The 16,012-nt window shown below is 44.8% G+C and overlaps 4 protein-coding genes across 4 annotated transcripts; 2 read left to right on the top strand and 2 right to left on the bottom strand.

Annotated features, from left to right (window-relative positions):
- Window positions 1-33: 33 nt before the first annotated feature.
- Window positions 34-3,531, top strand: LOC140370781 (transmembrane protein 151B). The gene is made up of 2 exons (XM_072458014.1): window positions 34-655; window positions 1,862-3,531. The coding sequence occupies exons 1-2, from the start codon at window positions 539-541 to the stop codon at window positions 3,461-3,463; spliced, it is 1,719 nt and encodes a 572-aa protein (XP_072314115.1). The 5' UTR covers window positions 34-538; the 3' UTR covers window positions 3,464-3,531.
- Window positions 3,532-4,509: 978 nt separating this feature from the next.
- Window positions 4,510-9,297, top strand: lrr1 (leucine rich repeat protein 1). Its single transcript, XM_072457976.1, has 5 exons — window positions 4,510-4,939; window positions 5,538-5,636; window positions 5,855-6,107; window positions 7,535-8,009; window positions 8,498-9,297. Exons 1-5 carry the CDS (start codon window positions 4,757-4,759, stop codon window positions 8,751-8,753), a joined length of 1,266 nt encoding a protein of 421 aa, XP_072314077.1. The 5' UTR covers window positions 4,510-4,756; the 3' UTR covers window positions 8,754-9,297.
- A 316-nt stretch (window positions 9,298-9,613) lies between these two features.
- On the bottom strand, window positions 9,614-11,402 carry LOC140370323 (protein kintoun-like). The gene is made up of 2 exons (XM_072457437.1): window positions 9,933-11,402; window positions 9,614-9,858 (listed from the first exon to the last, which is right to left on the bottom strand). The coding sequence occupies exons 1-2, from the start codon at window positions 11,388-11,390 to the stop codon at window positions 9,643-9,645; spliced, it is 1,674 nt and encodes a 557-aa protein (XP_072313538.1). The 5' UTR covers window positions 11,391-11,402; the 3' UTR covers window positions 9,614-9,642.
- A 947-nt stretch (window positions 11,403-12,349) lies between these two features.
- On the bottom strand, window positions 12,350-15,470 carry klf11b (Kruppel like factor 11b). The gene is made up of 4 exons (XM_072457242.1): window positions 15,207-15,470; window positions 14,090-14,341; window positions 13,182-14,004; window positions 12,350-13,073 (listed from the first exon to the last, which is right to left on the bottom strand). The coding sequence occupies exons 1-4, from the start codon at window positions 15,243-15,245 to the stop codon at window positions 12,775-12,777; spliced, it is 1,413 nt and encodes a 470-aa protein (XP_072313343.1). The 5' UTR covers window positions 15,246-15,470; the 3' UTR covers window positions 12,350-12,774.
- Window positions 15,471-16,012: the final 542 nt, after the last annotated feature.

Below are 16,012 nucleotides of genomic sequence, written 5' to 3'. Positions count from 1 at the left end.
ACACCAGTCCTTTTCTCAGTTCCGTTTTCAAAATAAAAGCCGTGTGTGCGACGATGCATTCAACCTATCCAACACCGGGACGTATTTCTTCTTCGCGACATGCATCACTCTGAAACGCTTCACTTGACCATTATGGCCGTGTCACATCCATGAGCGTCGCGTGTTATCGGCCTATCTCTGTGACTGGACCGCGCTTCTTGTCCCAGTCGTCGCCATTCACATCCTCAGAACTGAATTGGACTTGGACAATATATCACGCGGTGTCAAGGTCGCTATTACAATTGATCGGCTGCACCATGGTGAACCTCTGCTGCCTCTGCTGCGGAGAAATCCCCCAACCCCGCCCCCCCCGGTGCAGCAGCAGTCCGACGGGAGGACCTCCGCCAGCACCGCGGGGCTCCCAGCATCAGCACCACGGAGCCTCCATCACCGACGCGCCGCGCTCCAGGGACCAACACCGAGGCGGAAGTAACGCAGAGCGATCCAAGCCAGCGAGCAAAACTTCTTAATCTGTGCCCGGACATGCAAAAAGTAAAGGATGAGCTCCCCAAATCCGGAGAGTGTGGAGGCAACTGCGGCCTCTGCTGCTCCGAGTGAGGATGGGACGGGGGGGAGAGCGGAGACTTCGACAGGCGCGAGTGATGTCCCGGAGGAGGTGAGGTGTTTACGTGGCGAGATGGGGAGAATATTTAGAAATGCACCCAGAAAAAGCTAACTTCAAAGCGCGTAAGCCTAGTCACAGTGCTTGGGTTTGACAGAATACATCCGTTTAACGCTCTATTATCTATATTGCCTATATTTAAACTAAATCTGCCAGATAATAGTCAAAAGTGTGGAAAGTGTAGACTACAACAGCTTGTTTCTATGTTCACTTTCTCTTAACTGCTCAATGATGAGAAGATTGGTTACATTCTTTAATTGAGAAGGAAGTTATTTTAAGTGTCCAGCCAGCTCCAGTGTGTGCAATAGTCAAGCAATTAATAATCAATTAAGCAGGTGTTTCCCCTTATTTCAATTTAAAAGTCAATTTGAAAGTCATTACATTTTTTAATTACCAAAATGAAGAACAAAGGGTAATTTTATATCAATATAAAAATTTTCAGGAATTGTAACGACTTCAAGGACCTAACCACTTGGATATTTCTTACTTAAAAGATGAAGGAGACAAATTGTGATAGCACCTAAAAGTATTAAGCCAAGGAGGACTCCCAATAGTAAAAGTATGAGATCAATTTCCACCTTTCCTGGAAGAAAAACAACACACTCTAGTTTTGTCTTACTCGGACTACATGTTATTGCCACGTAGTCTACTTCATAGATTTCAAATGAGTTGAATGTGAACAAACCAGCTATTACATATGACGTTGATTTAAGTTAACTCTATTATTACGAAAGTATTATTATACGTCTATTAAGGAAAGGATAACAAGAAACAAAAATTGCTAGAAGATTGTGCACATGTCTACATTTCGCTCTGACAAAAAAAGGTGAAGAAAGTGTTGTTACAGAGTTACATTTTCTGGGAAGCTGGAGTTCCAAAAAGCAGTGCTACAATCACAGAAAAATATAATTAGATCACCAATAGGCCAAAACTGTGAATTTAACCCCACTATTTATGACACATAATATAATATATTATGACAAGATCTGGTCTTGTCTCATCCTCGTGGACCTGATCTTGTGTCTTGTTTTGTCTTGTGAGAATTGTGTCTCATCCAATCCCTAATGTCTATGTCCTCTTGAGTTCATGTTACTTAATTATTGGCAATGGAAATGCTTAGTGTGTGTGCGTGTGCGCGCGTGTGTGTGCGTGTGTGTGTGGATAGGTTCATTGCTCTAAGTGCCTCTGTCCTCTCCACAGCAACGTCCGGAGCAGCAGTCATTGGGAGCGTGCATGTGCCGCGAGGCCCACTGGCGCTGCTTGATCCTCTCTTTGCTCATGTACAGCTGCTTGGGCGCAGTGGCCTGGTGTCAGCTCACCACTGTCACCAAGATCAGTTTCAAGTCTTCCTTCACCCCCCCTCTCACTGCTCCTCTGTCCTCACCTCTACGGGGTCTCTCAGGAGTGGGCTTTGGGGGCCACTCAATGATCTACCACGACAGCCCCTGCTCTGACGGCTACATCTACATCCCTCTGGCGTTCCTCGTGATGCTCTATGTGCTGTATATGGTGGAATGCTGGCACTGTCGAGCCAGAAGTGAGCTGCAGCGCAAGGCAGACATTGACAGCGTCTATGAGCGTGTTCTGAAGATGCGACAAGCCCAGCCCTGCATCTGGTGGAAAGCCATTAGTTACCACTTTGTCCGCCGGACTCGACTGGTCACTCGATATCGAAGTGGTGACGCTAACATCACTACTCAGGTGTACCACGAAAGAGTGAACACCCATCTGGCTGAGGGGGAGTTCGACTACAGCCGGTGTGGTGTGAAGGATGTCTCCCGTGACCTCAAGGGTCTGGAGGCCTACGCTGCCACAAGACTCAGATTTACTAAGTGTTTCAGCTTTACGGAGACAGGCCCTGAAAACGATTATTTAAACCAGAGAGCGAGGTTCTTTTCCGAAGTGGAGGGTTTGGATGACTACATGGAGGCCAGGGAGGGTATGCAGCTGAAGAATGTGGAGTTTAGAGAGAACGTAATGGTCTATGTGGACCCAGATAAGATGCCTTGGTACAGTTCACAGGCGGCATTCTGGCTGGCAGCTTTCCTCACATTGTCTTGGCCACTTCGAGTTCTCAGTGAATACCGCACTGCATTTGTGCATTACAGAATAGAAAAACTGTTTGGCTTAGAGTACAATCCAGAAACGCCCTCAAGCCAACAAAATGAGCAACCAATAGGAAACCATACCGGCTGTATTATTCCTAGAGTGGACACATTAGATAGCACAGAGATGGAGGTGCACATACGTTGTAATAGACAAGTCATTCCAAGCTACTCCGAGGCCATGCTAATAAACACAAGCACCACTGAATCCATCTCTCTACAGGACACAGACTACACCGCCTCCTCAGACTGCCTCCTGTTGGACCGGTGTCAGACTCCGCTCAGTTACGGTGCACTAGTCACGCCAGATGTCTGCGAGCAAAGCACCGGGCCAACCCAACAGGAGAGGAGACAAAGAAGGAGAACCATCACGAGCAGCTGTTCCTCTCTCTTCTCGTGCCGTGGGACGCTGTACCTCTCACATCCGTCCTCGGACACCTCGCGCTTCTCTCTATGCCGAATGTATGGTTCCCAGCGTACCTTGGGCTTTTGGAGGAGCCGCAGCAGCAGCCTCAGCGAACCCTGGTGTGAGCAGTCCTGTCAGCCGAGCACCAGCGTCAGCCCCCCTTCATACGGAGACGCACACTTCTTCCCTGTTCTGATAGTGCAGCATTCAGAGGGCAGGGGTAGTGAGAGTGGGCATGAGGTGAGGGGCTGTTGTCTACGTAGAGACTCCGGTGTGGAGACGGCACTGTGACAATTAAAACAATCACTGCACTGTAGACCAAATAACTCAATGCATGTTAGTTTAGAAATAATAAATCATTGAAATGGTTTGTCCTCTTCCACAACGCCAAACCTGTTCCTGGGTCTACTCCAGTCATGTGGCTGGAGTTGGGGACCTGTGTTTACAAATGAGTACCGCATTATTACATTAACAATTTGAGGAAATACTATTTCAGCCCCTAACTGCATGCGGTTGGAAGTTGAATTGAATGTAAATAGATTAGCTAATAAATAAATGTCTAGTGATTCTCTTGATCATGTTGGTTATTGTTTCTATTGACCACACCCTGTTGTTAATGGATGGTTGGCATATTAAACATAAACATGACAACAAAAAAATCACATTCAAAGGGGATATACTATGCAAAATCGACTGTATTGAGCTTTTAACTTTCTTATAATTCTCATCATTAGTTTACACAAAGCTGTATTTAAATGGTTCATCCATGTTTGAGTAATCCTGTACTGTCCGACAGCTGGGGTTCAAGAGCTCAGAAAATTAGGTCAACATTTTGGGTTAAAAAATGTCACATAGCCACTTTTCATCTTTCATCTTTGGCCAGCATAATGACTGAAGGTTGAGCCTGTGACACCTGTAGATGCAGCAGAGTCTGGATAGAATATGAGACAAAAAATAATTTTGCCCATTATGCTATTATTAGGCAATTTTGCCCATTATGCTATTATTAGGCCAATAACAATCCGCTGCTTGTTATGATTAAACGTCACTATGAAGGTGTTACTTATCAGCTCTGCAGTTTTAAACGCTGAGCTGTTTTAGATCAATACTGCAGTTTACAATCATGATCCACCTATGTTTAAGTTTAAGTACCTGTAAATAAGTATATGTGTCTCGTTTGAACACATTGGCCATTCAAATTATTATTATCGTTAAAAATATTGATAAGAATAATAATGTATTGACCTTTCATTTCACTTTTCCCTCGATTTATGGTCAAAACTCCTTTAGTTACGTCACTTCCTGCGCGCGAGATCCCGCTAACAGGCTGCTAACTTCTGCCCAAGAGATTCAACCGTTCACGGAGTTCGTTCACGGTTCTCTTTCCCCGTGACGGTTGCCGGGCTGCTCTTCTGTGATGTCGGGTGTTTTCTGAGCCCGTTCTGACGCCGTTTGGAGCGAAGAGTGCTCTGTTGTTGACATCCATGACGGTTTCACTGCTGAACACAGAACACGGACGTTTCCATCAATGCTCCGCGCCCTCGACAGCGACAGCGGGAGAAACACAGCCTCTGCTCGGCCACAATGAAGCTGCAGTGCGACGTGGAAGTGCTAAATCGTCAGCTTCCCACGTACGGGATGAGAGGTCGCGGGAAAGGGGCGAGAGCGATTCTGTCCATCGGGAAACATTTGGACAAAACGAGTCAACGTAGCGGCGTGTACTTGCTGATCTGCACCGCCAAGGACCGAGCCGGCTCCAAGTACAAGGTCTGTGTGTGCTCCCCTGCCCCTCTGTCAAAGCCCCCCATCTGCAAAGTGTCTCCCACCCACCGAAAACATCCCACACAAAACCATCTGCTTCTCTGGTCCTTCTTATTCCTTTTATTTAATAACTACAGTTGTTTTTGTGCTTCTGTTCTGCTTTGGATCTGGTCTTTTTCTACCCTCAGTCCTGTTTTGGACACTGTGCCCCAGCAGGACATATTCATATTCATAAACAAAACAAAAGGCCCATCCACTATTTTTGTTTGTTATGATGTGACTGCTGTGCATTTCTCTGTGTATCATAAACCACAACAGTACCATAACCCCACAATTACCTGTAATATGTTTTGACAACTAATCATATCTGATAAACACCTTTACTTTGTTAAATGAGTGTTTGAACTGTTTGTGAATTGACTCTGCATTTTTCAGGACTCTGCTTTACTTCCTGTAATTTTCAGCTTTATTTAACTAGACTGATGTAAAGCTAATGGCAATATTTATAACCGGTATTATTCCACCGATCGTAATGCCATTTGCACTTCTCTCTCAGGACAATGCTGTGTGACTCTTACATTTGCTGTGGACTTTTCTGTTGCAGCTCAAAGACAACATCGAGAAGTTCTTCACATGGTTTGTAGAAGAGGGCAAAGCTACCGTCCGATTAAAAGAGCCAGCAGTGGACGTCTGTTTAAGCAGGGTACGACCTTATTCTACATCACTGTTCTAATGCCTTTGTGTGTGTGTTGTCAGCTGAGATCTAGATGTCTTGGAAGTATGTCAACTAGAGCTGCAATAACATAAGAAAATAGTATGAAAGAGTCCAACACATCATTGCCGTTAAAACATATTCTGTCAGATGTCATGATGAATAATAAATACCATATACTAATATACCGTACTGTGCTGATAATCCAGGCAGATCCGAACAGCCTGAAGAACTTCCTGTCTGCTGCGCGCTTGGCAGACAGGGGAAGTGAAACCAGCAGCCTGCCTCTGTCCACGCTCACGCCGGTGCGGGCTCGAGACGTGGAGCAGCCCAAGAAGAAGCTCTCCATCCTCTCCAAGAAGGACTACCCTCTGACCTCCAACTTCCCGTACTCTCTGGAGCAGCTGCAGGTGTCCTGGTGCAAACTGACGCGGGTCGACATGCGCATGCTCTCTCTCAAAGGCGAGTCCCACGTGGAAGGGTGATATGACGGGAAAAAAATGATCAAGTTAAGTCTTATCACCCAGCCCGATTCAAATTTGTCTTATTAAAAACTAACCAAATGTCTTTCAATTCTTATTTCCTGAACAGAAACAATTTAGTCTTGAATTCATGCCATTTAACACATAAAATAGTCAAATTTCCTCCTCTAAACTTATACTTTTTGGCTGTAGACCTCACAATTAACAAACTGAACTTTATTAAAACGTAATTAATTGCATAGCCCTTGTTATTGGGGATGGGCAATTCTCAAAATAATATTTAATCATTCAATATTTGAGTTTTAATCACTTACATCCAGCTGAAAAAACATAATAACTATTGTAGAAGCATATTTAAGTATTATAATTCATTCTAAAGTCACAAAAAATATTTAAATACTGTATATACTGTTTTGTCACATTTACCTTAATTTCTATAGACAAAGCTGGTCACAAATGTGTAGAATAGTATTAACTCGTTGCAGAATGGGAATGAAAGAAAATTACAGATTTCACTCTCTAATCGTGGAACAATTGTAACATTAAAATGTAATAATCAAGAAATGCACCAAATAGAAAATGTTCTGCTGGTGAAATGTTCTCTAACAGTCCAGAAGTAAACATCATAAACACGCTCCTTATGAGAGACAATTCTTTATTCAGTGATTCTGAGTTGTGGCCTAAATAAGTCAAATAAACAAGAAAATTCCTGACTTATCACATATTGACTAAATTAAAGCAGCATTATTGTGACGAACAAAAAAAAGTAGCAACATTTTTGTTCTTCTGAGGCCCAACCAAATCAAAATCCTGGTGAACTTGTGACCCATATTTAAATAAGACTCAAATCGTGACAAAACTGTATTGTCCCAGTAATATCAGTATTAAGGGTTTAACAATCACATTTCATTTAATATTATTATATTAACCTTACATTCTTCTAAAGCTAACCCAAAACTCTCCATGCAAACCTTTAGAGAAGTCATTACAGGTGTGACAAAATATCGATATATCGTGAAACTATCGACATTTGTAGTAAACTTCTGAAGTAAACTTCTTTATGAAAAACATGTGATATATTCACTGTTTTGATTATTTAATTTAAAGTTTGTGCAGGTTGGGTTTAACAAGGAACAACGGTTTAAAAAACGTATTTAAAAAACATATTTAAAAATAGTGGTTTATTGTATAATATATCATGAGTAATATATAGATTATCGCATGTATAGGAATAAGGTGAAATGATTGTGTCGTGAGCCGTGTATTGCATTGAATAGTAAAGGACCATGTGATTCCCAGCCCTAGTCGTCATGTCAGTATGTCCTTTCATTGTGTTCGCTGTTGTTAATGGCTCAAAGACTCATTATATTGTCACCACTACATTGTTCCATCCCTGTTTTTGTGCAGCGCTCTGTGTGCTGGACCTGAGCAGTAATCACATAAAGAAGTTGCCCGCGACTATCGGAGACCTGGGCTGCCTGTCTCAGCTGAACCTCCGGAACAACCACCTGGAGTCATTCAGTGAGGCTCTGTGTTTGTCCACGCTCCAGAAGACCCTGCAGTCGCTGGACTTGGCCCACAACCGGCTGCGCTCCCTCCCCACGGAGTTCTGCCAGCTCCGAGAACTGGTCACCCTCAAAGTGGACGACAACCAGCTGGTCTGTTTGCCCTTCCACATCGGCCGCATGTCCAAGCTCCGTTTCCTGTCGGCCGCCCACAACCAACTGTCGGTGCTGCCCATGGACTTCAGGAAGCTCAGCCTGGAGAACCTGGACCTGTTTGGGAACCCTTTTATCCAGCCGAACCCCCTCGACCACACCATCAAACTCACGTTCCCTCTTCCTCTGCTGGAGATCGCTTCCAGAGCTGTAGCAAACCAGAGGTCAGTCACTTCTGGTATTTTCAAATAAGTTTACTTCATTTAGAGCTTGTAATATTAAAATGTAACAAGATTTCTCAGGCTTTTTCGGCCCCCCTTCTTCAAATATTAGCCATCGTTCAAAATCATTGTAACAATTTGATGTGCAAGCAATCTCGTCCTTTGACCAAAAATAAAGGATATCAAATAAATATGCACATGTATCATTTGGTTGAAACATATTTGAAAGTGCAGGGCCAGAGACTGGTGGTTGATACAGTGATTTGTTGAACATGTTGAACTGCTCCAATGATGTTACTGGGGTTACAGTGGTAGAAATATTGAAATTTGCTGTTAAAAGCTCTGCCTATGATCATTGAGACAAATTTATCCGGAGTCGGAGGGCCGCATTTGGCCCCCAGGCTGTAGTTTTAAAGTAATATATCTCCTTTCCAGTTGAAGATGATAAATTGAGTGGCTGTAATTTGAAGTGTGTGCTTTTTCTCTGCCAGGCTCGTGTTTGGACCTCAGCTCATCCCGGCTCATCTGTGTCGGGACCTGGAGGTGGCAAAGACCTGCTGCTGTGGAAAAGTGTGCATCAGCCTGTACATCCAGAGCAGCGTAAGCATGAACCTGCACCAGGTGTCCCACACTGTGGTGTTAGTTGACGACATGGGGGGCACCGATGCCCCTGTCCAGCAGTACTTCTGCTCACTCACCTGCTACTCCCACTTCTTGGACAGTTCCCTCCAGAGGGCAGCCAGGTGAGGGCTTCACTTTGACAGATGCAAGGACTCAACAGTTACAATTCTCCAGTTCAACTCACATGAACCCCTGAGTATTTTCCAGAATATTCACATCTCTGTTACTGAGTTTAATATTGTCCCAAAATTCAAATCTAAACATCTGAAGCATGAAAGGATGGACTCTTCATTCAGCCCCATAAACATCAGGCTTGAGATGCCCTTCACTGCATCCAAGGTTACAGCATGTCCAGAACAGGCTGTTTATCTATAACTTTTATATGTTTAAGCATTTAATAAAATCTAATATTCTGACTCTGTCCCTGAAATGTTATGGAAAGAATTTGCTCTGAGCACCACAGATTATCGTCACCTCTTCTGTTACCGGTGTGTCTCTAGAGAGCTTTGGCCGAGTCGTGTAAAATGTATACTAAGAATCAGACGGTGGAAATCATTTGTGTTAACGATGTTGATGGATCGATTTGACAAAATATTTCCTCTTTAAAGGTAGTGGTTAGTCCTGCCCGGTGGTTGAGTGGTTAAGGCACAGCACACGTAGGCCCGGCGATGTCATGAGTTCAAATCCCGACTCGGACAGTGCACTGTAAAGCCTTCGGGCCAAACTATTATTTAAAAATAAAATAAAAAAATAAAAGTAGTGGTTTGTGTCTCAAAGCAAATGCAAACTTTATTAAAGCGTACAAAATAAAATAAAACAATCATAATTTAAAGTAAAAACGTCTCATATTTATTTGTAGATTACTTTGGTTTGTGGCATTGAGACAAATAGAGTGATGATAAGATAACGGAGCTCGCCCGGCTCTGCACAGGGAAATTATGACTTCACTTTTCAATAAATGAACATCTCGTATATAAATGTGTGAACATAATCAACAGTATTGGCCCTGTGCAGCTCAGTCCAGCTCGAACAGGAGGGAGTTGTGGAAACTGAAGCCAGCAGTGGTCACATGATCACTGAGGGCCCGCAGTGAGCCGTCCTCTCTCACCTCCGTCAGTAGAACGGGGGGATCACTGCTGTTTGAAATGTCCCTCTCTGATTTCAGAAGGTCTTCATTCATCTCTTCTGCAGCTCTAACAGACTCTGGGGCCCCTGGTAAATCCTCTGAGGCCTAACAAACAAAACAAACATGTCATTCATTCCCAGGGACAGATGAGATGATGAGAAACACCTCATTTTATTTACCTTTTCTGTTTCGATGAAGTCGTCTCTGATCGGAGCTTTTGACTCTAACTCAGTTTCCGACTCTTTCTCTTCTTGTAGTTCTTGTATTGCTTCTCTCTCTACTTTCTTCTCCACGCAGGCTTGGACTTCTTGTATTGTCACTTGTTCTTTCTGGTCCGTCTCATCAGTTACTCTCGCATGCTCCTCCGCCGTGGTTCCATCTTGGTGCTCCTCACAAAGCCTCAGATCTTCCTCTTCCTCACATGTGTCTCCAGTCTCCTCTGCAGCTGTGTGCTCCTGTGGTTCTGCTGCCCTCGCCTCAGAGTGGTCTTCAGGTTCCACTTCACCGCCACTCTCGCAGACGCCATCAGGATCATGCATGTCATCATCAGCAGACCCCTGAGGGCAGTTGTTGATGTGCAGAGACTCTGGAGGAGGCCGTACAGGGAGTGTGACCACCAGCTGCCTGCTCTGTCTGTTGAACTTGGCTGCTCCTTTTTCCTCATCTACAGCAAAGGCTAAAGGCAGCTCCAGTTTGTAGACAGGGTTCTGTGACTCCAGCAGAAGACTTTTCTCTTCGACCTCAAGAGTGATGGCTGCCACTGATTCGAGAAGTGGGAGGTCAATAGTTAAAATGATCTCTTTGGGCCTGGGGCTCCGAGTGGAAACTCTAGTGCACCTGAAGTCTTGGAGATCGATGAATGACCGGTATTTTAGTGTGTAGTGAGGCTTTGTTGAAGTCTGAGTGTTAGCAAGATGTTTGGAGTGACTTTGTGAGCCATTCTTTTGATCTTTTTGGGGCATTGTAGCTTTATAATCAGGATATGGAAAGGCTAGAGGATCATCTGAAGCATCTTTTGCTTTAAATCCAGGTATGGGTTTACGAATGACACAAGCTTGCAGGCTGGCATTCCCTTTATATTTTGTGCTCATGGTCTTAATGTTGGTTTTATCCAGACAGACATTAAACCCATCTTGGATACTCTGGATTGCAACAGTCGTCACCATATCCATAAACCTGCTGTTTGCACTCGCCATGTGAAGAGTGTCAGGGTGAAAAATCACATCATAAATAAGGATTTTGTTCCCTTTTGGATCCAGCTCTTTCCTCTCCGGGGGGAGGCTGTGCGGGAGAGACCAGTGATGTCCGCTCTGTCCGTCGTCAGACAGTCCGCGTTTACATGAAGCCTGTCCTATTTTGTCACTGGCACATACATTGACGTAGCACTTGTTTTGCCCGTTAACGCTGGTCCTGATGCACTTGAATGGAGTTGGGTGAATGAATTGGACGCTGTTGCCTCGCTCCTTCTCCAGAATGGCGATCTCTTCTTCGTATCTCTTCCTGTTCTCGGGGTCTGATATCTCCTCGGCGTAGTCCCGCAGCATTGTTCGGAAGTTCTCATCTTTGAAAGCCTTGGTGAACCTGCCCATCTCTTCCTCGGTCACATTCAGCTCTGGCAGTTTAGCTTCGTGCTGCATGGTCGCTGTGCAGTTGATTTTCGGAGAGAAACAAATGTAGAGCTAGCGTTGAACTAGGAAAAACAACTAACTATCTTTGACCTGACCAGATAGTGTTGATATTGCCATGACAACGAAAGGTGGTGTAACATCCAAATATTACCCCCCAAAACACTGGTGCCACAGGAACCAAACAAATGCCTACAAACGCATCATTAGGTTGTATAAATATTATATAATGCTACAAGCCGTACATTTGCCCCTAAAATCCCAACAGTCAGAATCGCCCCCTGGAGTAAAGGTTGAAAGTGAACGTGAGTTGCACATGTTCACCAGCAGGGGCCGCTGCGCGCTGCGGGCGGTGCGCGCGTGCGGAGCGCGGAGCGGTGCTACTGAGTTCGTGGATGTCGGTCAGTAAGGCAAAGGGGTGGGTCCAAAGACGAGCGAGCTCATTGGGCGCGCCCCTAACTGTTCAGATTTCGCACATTCTGATTGGTCATGACGCACTGTTACTAGGTGTGGGGCCATTGACTGTGTGTGTGTATGGCATGGACCCAGACAGAGGTCACTATCAGCTCTGCTGAAAATTCCGTTATGCTAGGATTAAACCCGTCTCTGATGTCTCACAATGGATAACGGAGCATTGCGTCCCTTTTCGACACATTTTTACTATTTTGTTTTTTAGCCTTTGTTACCGAGTGCATCATGAAATGTTCCGAAAAATAAACCTTTTGCCAGGCTCCAACTGTCCATTCTAGCCAAGTCATCAAGCGCTATTCCAAAAGCGCTTTTATAATACCTCAAAGTGAGTGGAATAGCGGGAACTGAAAACACCCACAGACCACTCAGCACGTGACGCAGAGGATGAGCATAACGCACTAACTTACTACACAGGGCAAAAGACTCATCTCTTATATTCAGCCTCACAAAATTTAGATTATGTTAGTGCCTAATAGTTTAAAGACAACAAGGAAACAAAGCACTTTCTTCAGAGTTTTTATTACAAATATGTATGTTTTAAATATGAAAAGTTAGACATGAAGGTTTAAAGTAATGATTAATATAGATTATACATTTTCTGTTCATGTTACTTAATTCCAAAAGTGACAAATAAATGCTTTTTTATAGTTCAATAAACTATACATTCACATATACATTTAATACACAAATTAGACACAAGTGTAGCGGGTGAAATGTGTAAGATACTCTTCATACAAAGGCTTTGGCAATGTGCATTCATTTTCAGCTTTATAAAGTAAACAAAAGGTCCATGTACAAATGAGCAGTAGAGAATGTCTTTCCAGTGCATGTCGTTATATATTCCCATGAATAGAATTGTGGCAGCCGTCTGTGCTTGGCTGCTCCCTGTTATTCTGGTGAACAGAAACTGTAGCATGGCATTTGTCTATTTTGAGCCAGCTGGTACCAGCATGCTGAGGGTGGAAAGGCCTGGTTTGGAGACTGTTTTGCCAACAGTCATCTTGTTGAGGCTCCTGACGTCGGCCTGCCAAGAGGGGATCTTCTTGGTTGTCATGTGACGTCTGGCATGTTTGGTGAGGTGGTCACTGCGCATGAACTTGCGTTCACACACAGGACACACAAACTTCTTCTCCCCTGTGTGAGTCCTCCGGTGACGAGACAGTTCATCAGAGCGGGCAAACCTCTTGTCGCATCCATCCCAACTACAACTAAAGGGCTTCTCTCCTGGAGAAAAAGAAAGCACATGGCTTACCAGGGTGAACCCACAGGCGTTACATCAAAATTCTCTAAAACATTTCCATTAGAGTAATTTATGAAGTATTCGGTACATACCTGTGTGCGTACGGAGGTGAGCTTTGAGGTGAGAGCTCTTGAAGTAGGTTTTTCTGCAGCCAGGGAAGGTGCAAACATAGTTTCTTCTGCGAGAAAAGTCAATTTTTGTGGTGGTGGCCGCAGGCCCTGCCGGAACGTACACAGGGGCCGGTGCCAGAGGTAGCAGCTTGGTGTTGCCCAGGGTCATGACAGTCTGCGGGCCGTGAGAGGTTTGTGGGACACTTGGCTGGGGCAGTACCAGCATAACAGTCCCCTGAGGTACTGATGAGCCCACCAGAAGAGACGGGACAGGGGATGAGTTGATTCCTGAGGAAGGCTGCTGCAGAGTGCGTGTGGAGCAGCCAGAGGGTCGCAGAGGAGATGAAGTTTGCACTGCGCTGGGGATGAACGCTGAGATGATGCCTGATTGGCTACTGACGGGAAACATCTGGCAGATGATTTGGGGGCTGGAGACAGGAGGAGGAGACAATGTGGGAGGGGCAGGGTGTGTGTTATGTGTAAGATTGTCCAGAGATGGGTTTGTGAAAGTTTGTGCTGTAGGGAAAAGGGCACAAGAATTGTTTATGGTTAAAGTCTTTAGCTGTTGATGCTGCCACACCATTGGTCTGACAGGACTCTCTGAGCTGGGGGCTGCAGACACGTGGTAGCGGCTGCTGTCTGCTGTGTGCCTGATCACACTGGTGGCCATGGCTTTGCAAGGTTGGGATGGCAAGTGCCCAGAAGTGGGCTTTTCTGTGATATGAGCCAGAACGGAGGAACACCGCTGACTAGAACCTGAGGTTGAGGCGTCCACAAAACTCGGACTATGTGGAGGAGTCATGCACTGGAAAAAGAGAGACATCCATCAGTTATCAATCACACAAAATGTAAAAAAAAAAAAAAAAAGATTTTGTTTTCCAAAGTCTCACCAGAGAAGAGAGTGATACAAAATCCTTGGGTGACTCTGACATCTCCGGAGGCAGAACGGAGTCACAGGAATCTGATGCGGGTGTGAGTGGTCGTGGTTTCCGCAGTAGAGGAGCATGGCCCCATGAGCTCATACACACCAGGGCCTCTGCGGCCTCCAGGTCTGTGTACTCTAGCCCAGTGCCTGCCCCGCTCTGCTCACTGTCATGCCTTCTGCGCTTCAACTGGGGCCCGCAGTTTTCTAAACAAACAGTCTGAACACATGAACAAAGCAGACATTAGGCTCAATTTCTTGACAGGAAAATTATGTTCAGAATTTGATCTTGAATTTAAAATCATAAAAACTTGAAATGTCAAATAAGTTTTCTTTGCATATTCTTGTGCTGGTATAACACTGTTCTACTTGCCTCTAATCATGTATCCCTGTACTAGTTGTTATTTTAAGCACATGGTCTTAGAATAAAACTAAATGTTTAGAACACATTGTATCAAACGCGCCAATGTGAATTGACAAGACTCTGCCTCAGTTGCAAAATATAATAATGTTGCCTACTCAAGCATACAAACATGAAGTCTTTGTTAAATTCTCTTGTGTGGCTTTCCAGTGGGGGCTTGGGGTGTGAGACTACACCCCGGTGCATGCACTGAGCGCTCACTGCTTTTGGCTCGCGCCCAGGACGCCTCCCATCTCCAAATATAGACTGCAGTGACGTGCTGCTGAGATGAGCCATGTGAAATCCCCATAAAGCGGGTTCGCACCAGGAAGTGTCCTCCGCATAACTGTAATAACGTACTTTAAGATCACTACTCTTCATATAGCAGTAAGGAAATTATAATCGGGAGGATATCAAAGTACTTTGCTCATAAATACAAATGAATCGTGCATGTGGTGTACATTCATGTCGATGCGCCCTGAACTGTTTTTTTGACAGTGTACATTTAGTAAAATGTATGTTACATTATAAGATATTATAAGAACATGTTAGATTTAGTTTAGAAGCACTCTGACAAAATGACACATCTCATCTCCATATGAGTAAACAACTAGCTGGCTTTAACGGTCCACCACAAGACAAAAGGTTAGATAATGCCAAAACAATAGTAAAGCACTGTCCTTACCCCCTCTGAGTCCATTTCAGTGAGATTTCGCGATGTCATGAAGAGAAGAACCGTTTAATGTGACTTAAGTCTGTCAGAGCCCGTCAGAACAAAGAGACGGCGGTTCCAGTGCCGCTGCCTTCTCTCGGCTGGAGGTTCTTTTTCTTGACTGGCTCCCCTTTCTCTCAGCTGTGTGTGTAAAACATGAGGAGGAGAAAAAAGAAAAACAAAACTCACAACACGCACCGGCGGGTGGCAACACTCCGCCAATCACAGGCGAGTGTGTGCGGAGCGGGGGCCAATCCCAGCGCTTTGTGCGCGTGAACAGCGAGTGCTCGCGGGGCGGTTGGAGGAAACGGGGTGCGTGGCTGAAGGGGGGCGTGTCCTCAGGAGTCAGCCGTGTCAGAGTAAACCCGATGAACTGCCGCCCGCTAAACTAGGCAAAAGGTCGATCCAGTCTATGCCACGTTCACGGAACATCCGAATTACCAGCGTTTCCAAGTTTGCACAGAGCCTCAACTCTCTTTCTGCGTATTCTCCACATATTAGAGCTGAGCTGTTAAGACGGAGAGAAATGGAAATTATTCGTCCTACAACCAGAGAAATGCACATAGATTAACTGGCAGATGAGAAAATGTAAGTGCTTTCTAAAGTACAAATTAGGTCCGTCAACGTGAAGAAATACACAGTGCACAAAGACCTTCTCATAACAGACCCGTGCAGTGAACGCATCAGTTGAGCGAGTTTTGGTGCACGTCCCTCAGACGTTTTTGGGACTTGTTATGAACATAGCTACTCATTAGACACCACGCACAATTAATCATAAA

This window comes from Eucyclogobius newberryi, unplaced genomic scaffold (genome assembly GCF_026437365.1).
Source record: "Eucyclogobius newberryi isolate DKJ021-1_F unplaced genomic scaffold, fEucNew1.0.hap1 SCAF_21, whole genome shotgun sequence".
Taxonomy (NCBI): Eukaryota; Metazoa; Chordata; class Actinopteri; order Gobiiformes; family Gobiidae; genus Eucyclogobius; species Eucyclogobius newberryi.
Note: the sequence above shows the minus strand (reverse complement) of the source record. Positions and strands in the feature narration are given on the sequence as shown.

What these genes read in the sequence shown, in the direction of transcription:
- LOC140370323 (XM_072457437.1), bottom strand. Translation starts at nt 11,390, where the DNA reads ATGCAGCACGAAGCTAAACTGCCAGAGCTGAATGTGACCGAGGAAGAG. An exon ending in ACTTCATCGAAACAGAAAAG is followed by an intron (nt 9,859 to 9,932) that starts GTAAATAAAATG and finishes TTTGTTTGTTAG; the next exon opens with GCCTCAGAGGATTTACCAGG.
- lrr1 (XM_072457976.1), top strand. Translation starts at nt 4,757, where the DNA reads ATGAAGCTGCAGTGCGACGTGGAAGTGCTAAATCGTCAGCTTCCCACG. An exon ending in TGGACGTCTGTTTAAGCAGG is followed by an intron (nt 5,637 to 5,854) that starts GTACGACCTTAT and finishes CTGATAATCCAG; the next exon opens with GCAGATCCGAACAGCCTGAA. An exon ending in AGAGCTGTAGCAAACCAGAG is followed by an intron (nt 8,010 to 8,497) that starts GTCAGTCACTTC and finishes TTTCTCTGCCAG; the next exon opens with GCTCGTGTTTGGACCTCAGC.
- klf11b (XM_072457242.1), bottom strand. Translation starts at nt 15,245, where the DNA reads ATGACATCGCGAAATCTCACTGAAATGGACTCAGAGGGG. An exon ending in TTGTATCACTCTCTTCTCTG is followed by an intron (nt 14,005 to 14,089) that starts GTGAGACTTTGG and finishes CTCTTTTTCCAG; the next exon opens with TGCATGACTCCTCCACATAG. An exon ending in TCACCTCCGTACGCACACAG is followed by an intron (nt 13,074 to 13,181) that starts GTATGTACCGAA and finishes CTTTTTCTCCAG; the next exon opens with GAGAGAAGCCCTTTAGTTGT.
- LOC140370781 (XM_072458014.1), top strand. Translation starts at nt 539, where the DNA reads ATGAGCTCCCCAAATCCGGAGAGTGTGGAGGCAACTGCGGCCTCTGCT. An exon ending in CGAGTGATGTCCCGGAGGAG is followed by an intron (nt 656 to 1,861) that starts GTGAGGTGTTTA and finishes TCCTCTCCACAG; the next exon opens with CAACGTCCGGAGCAGCAGTC.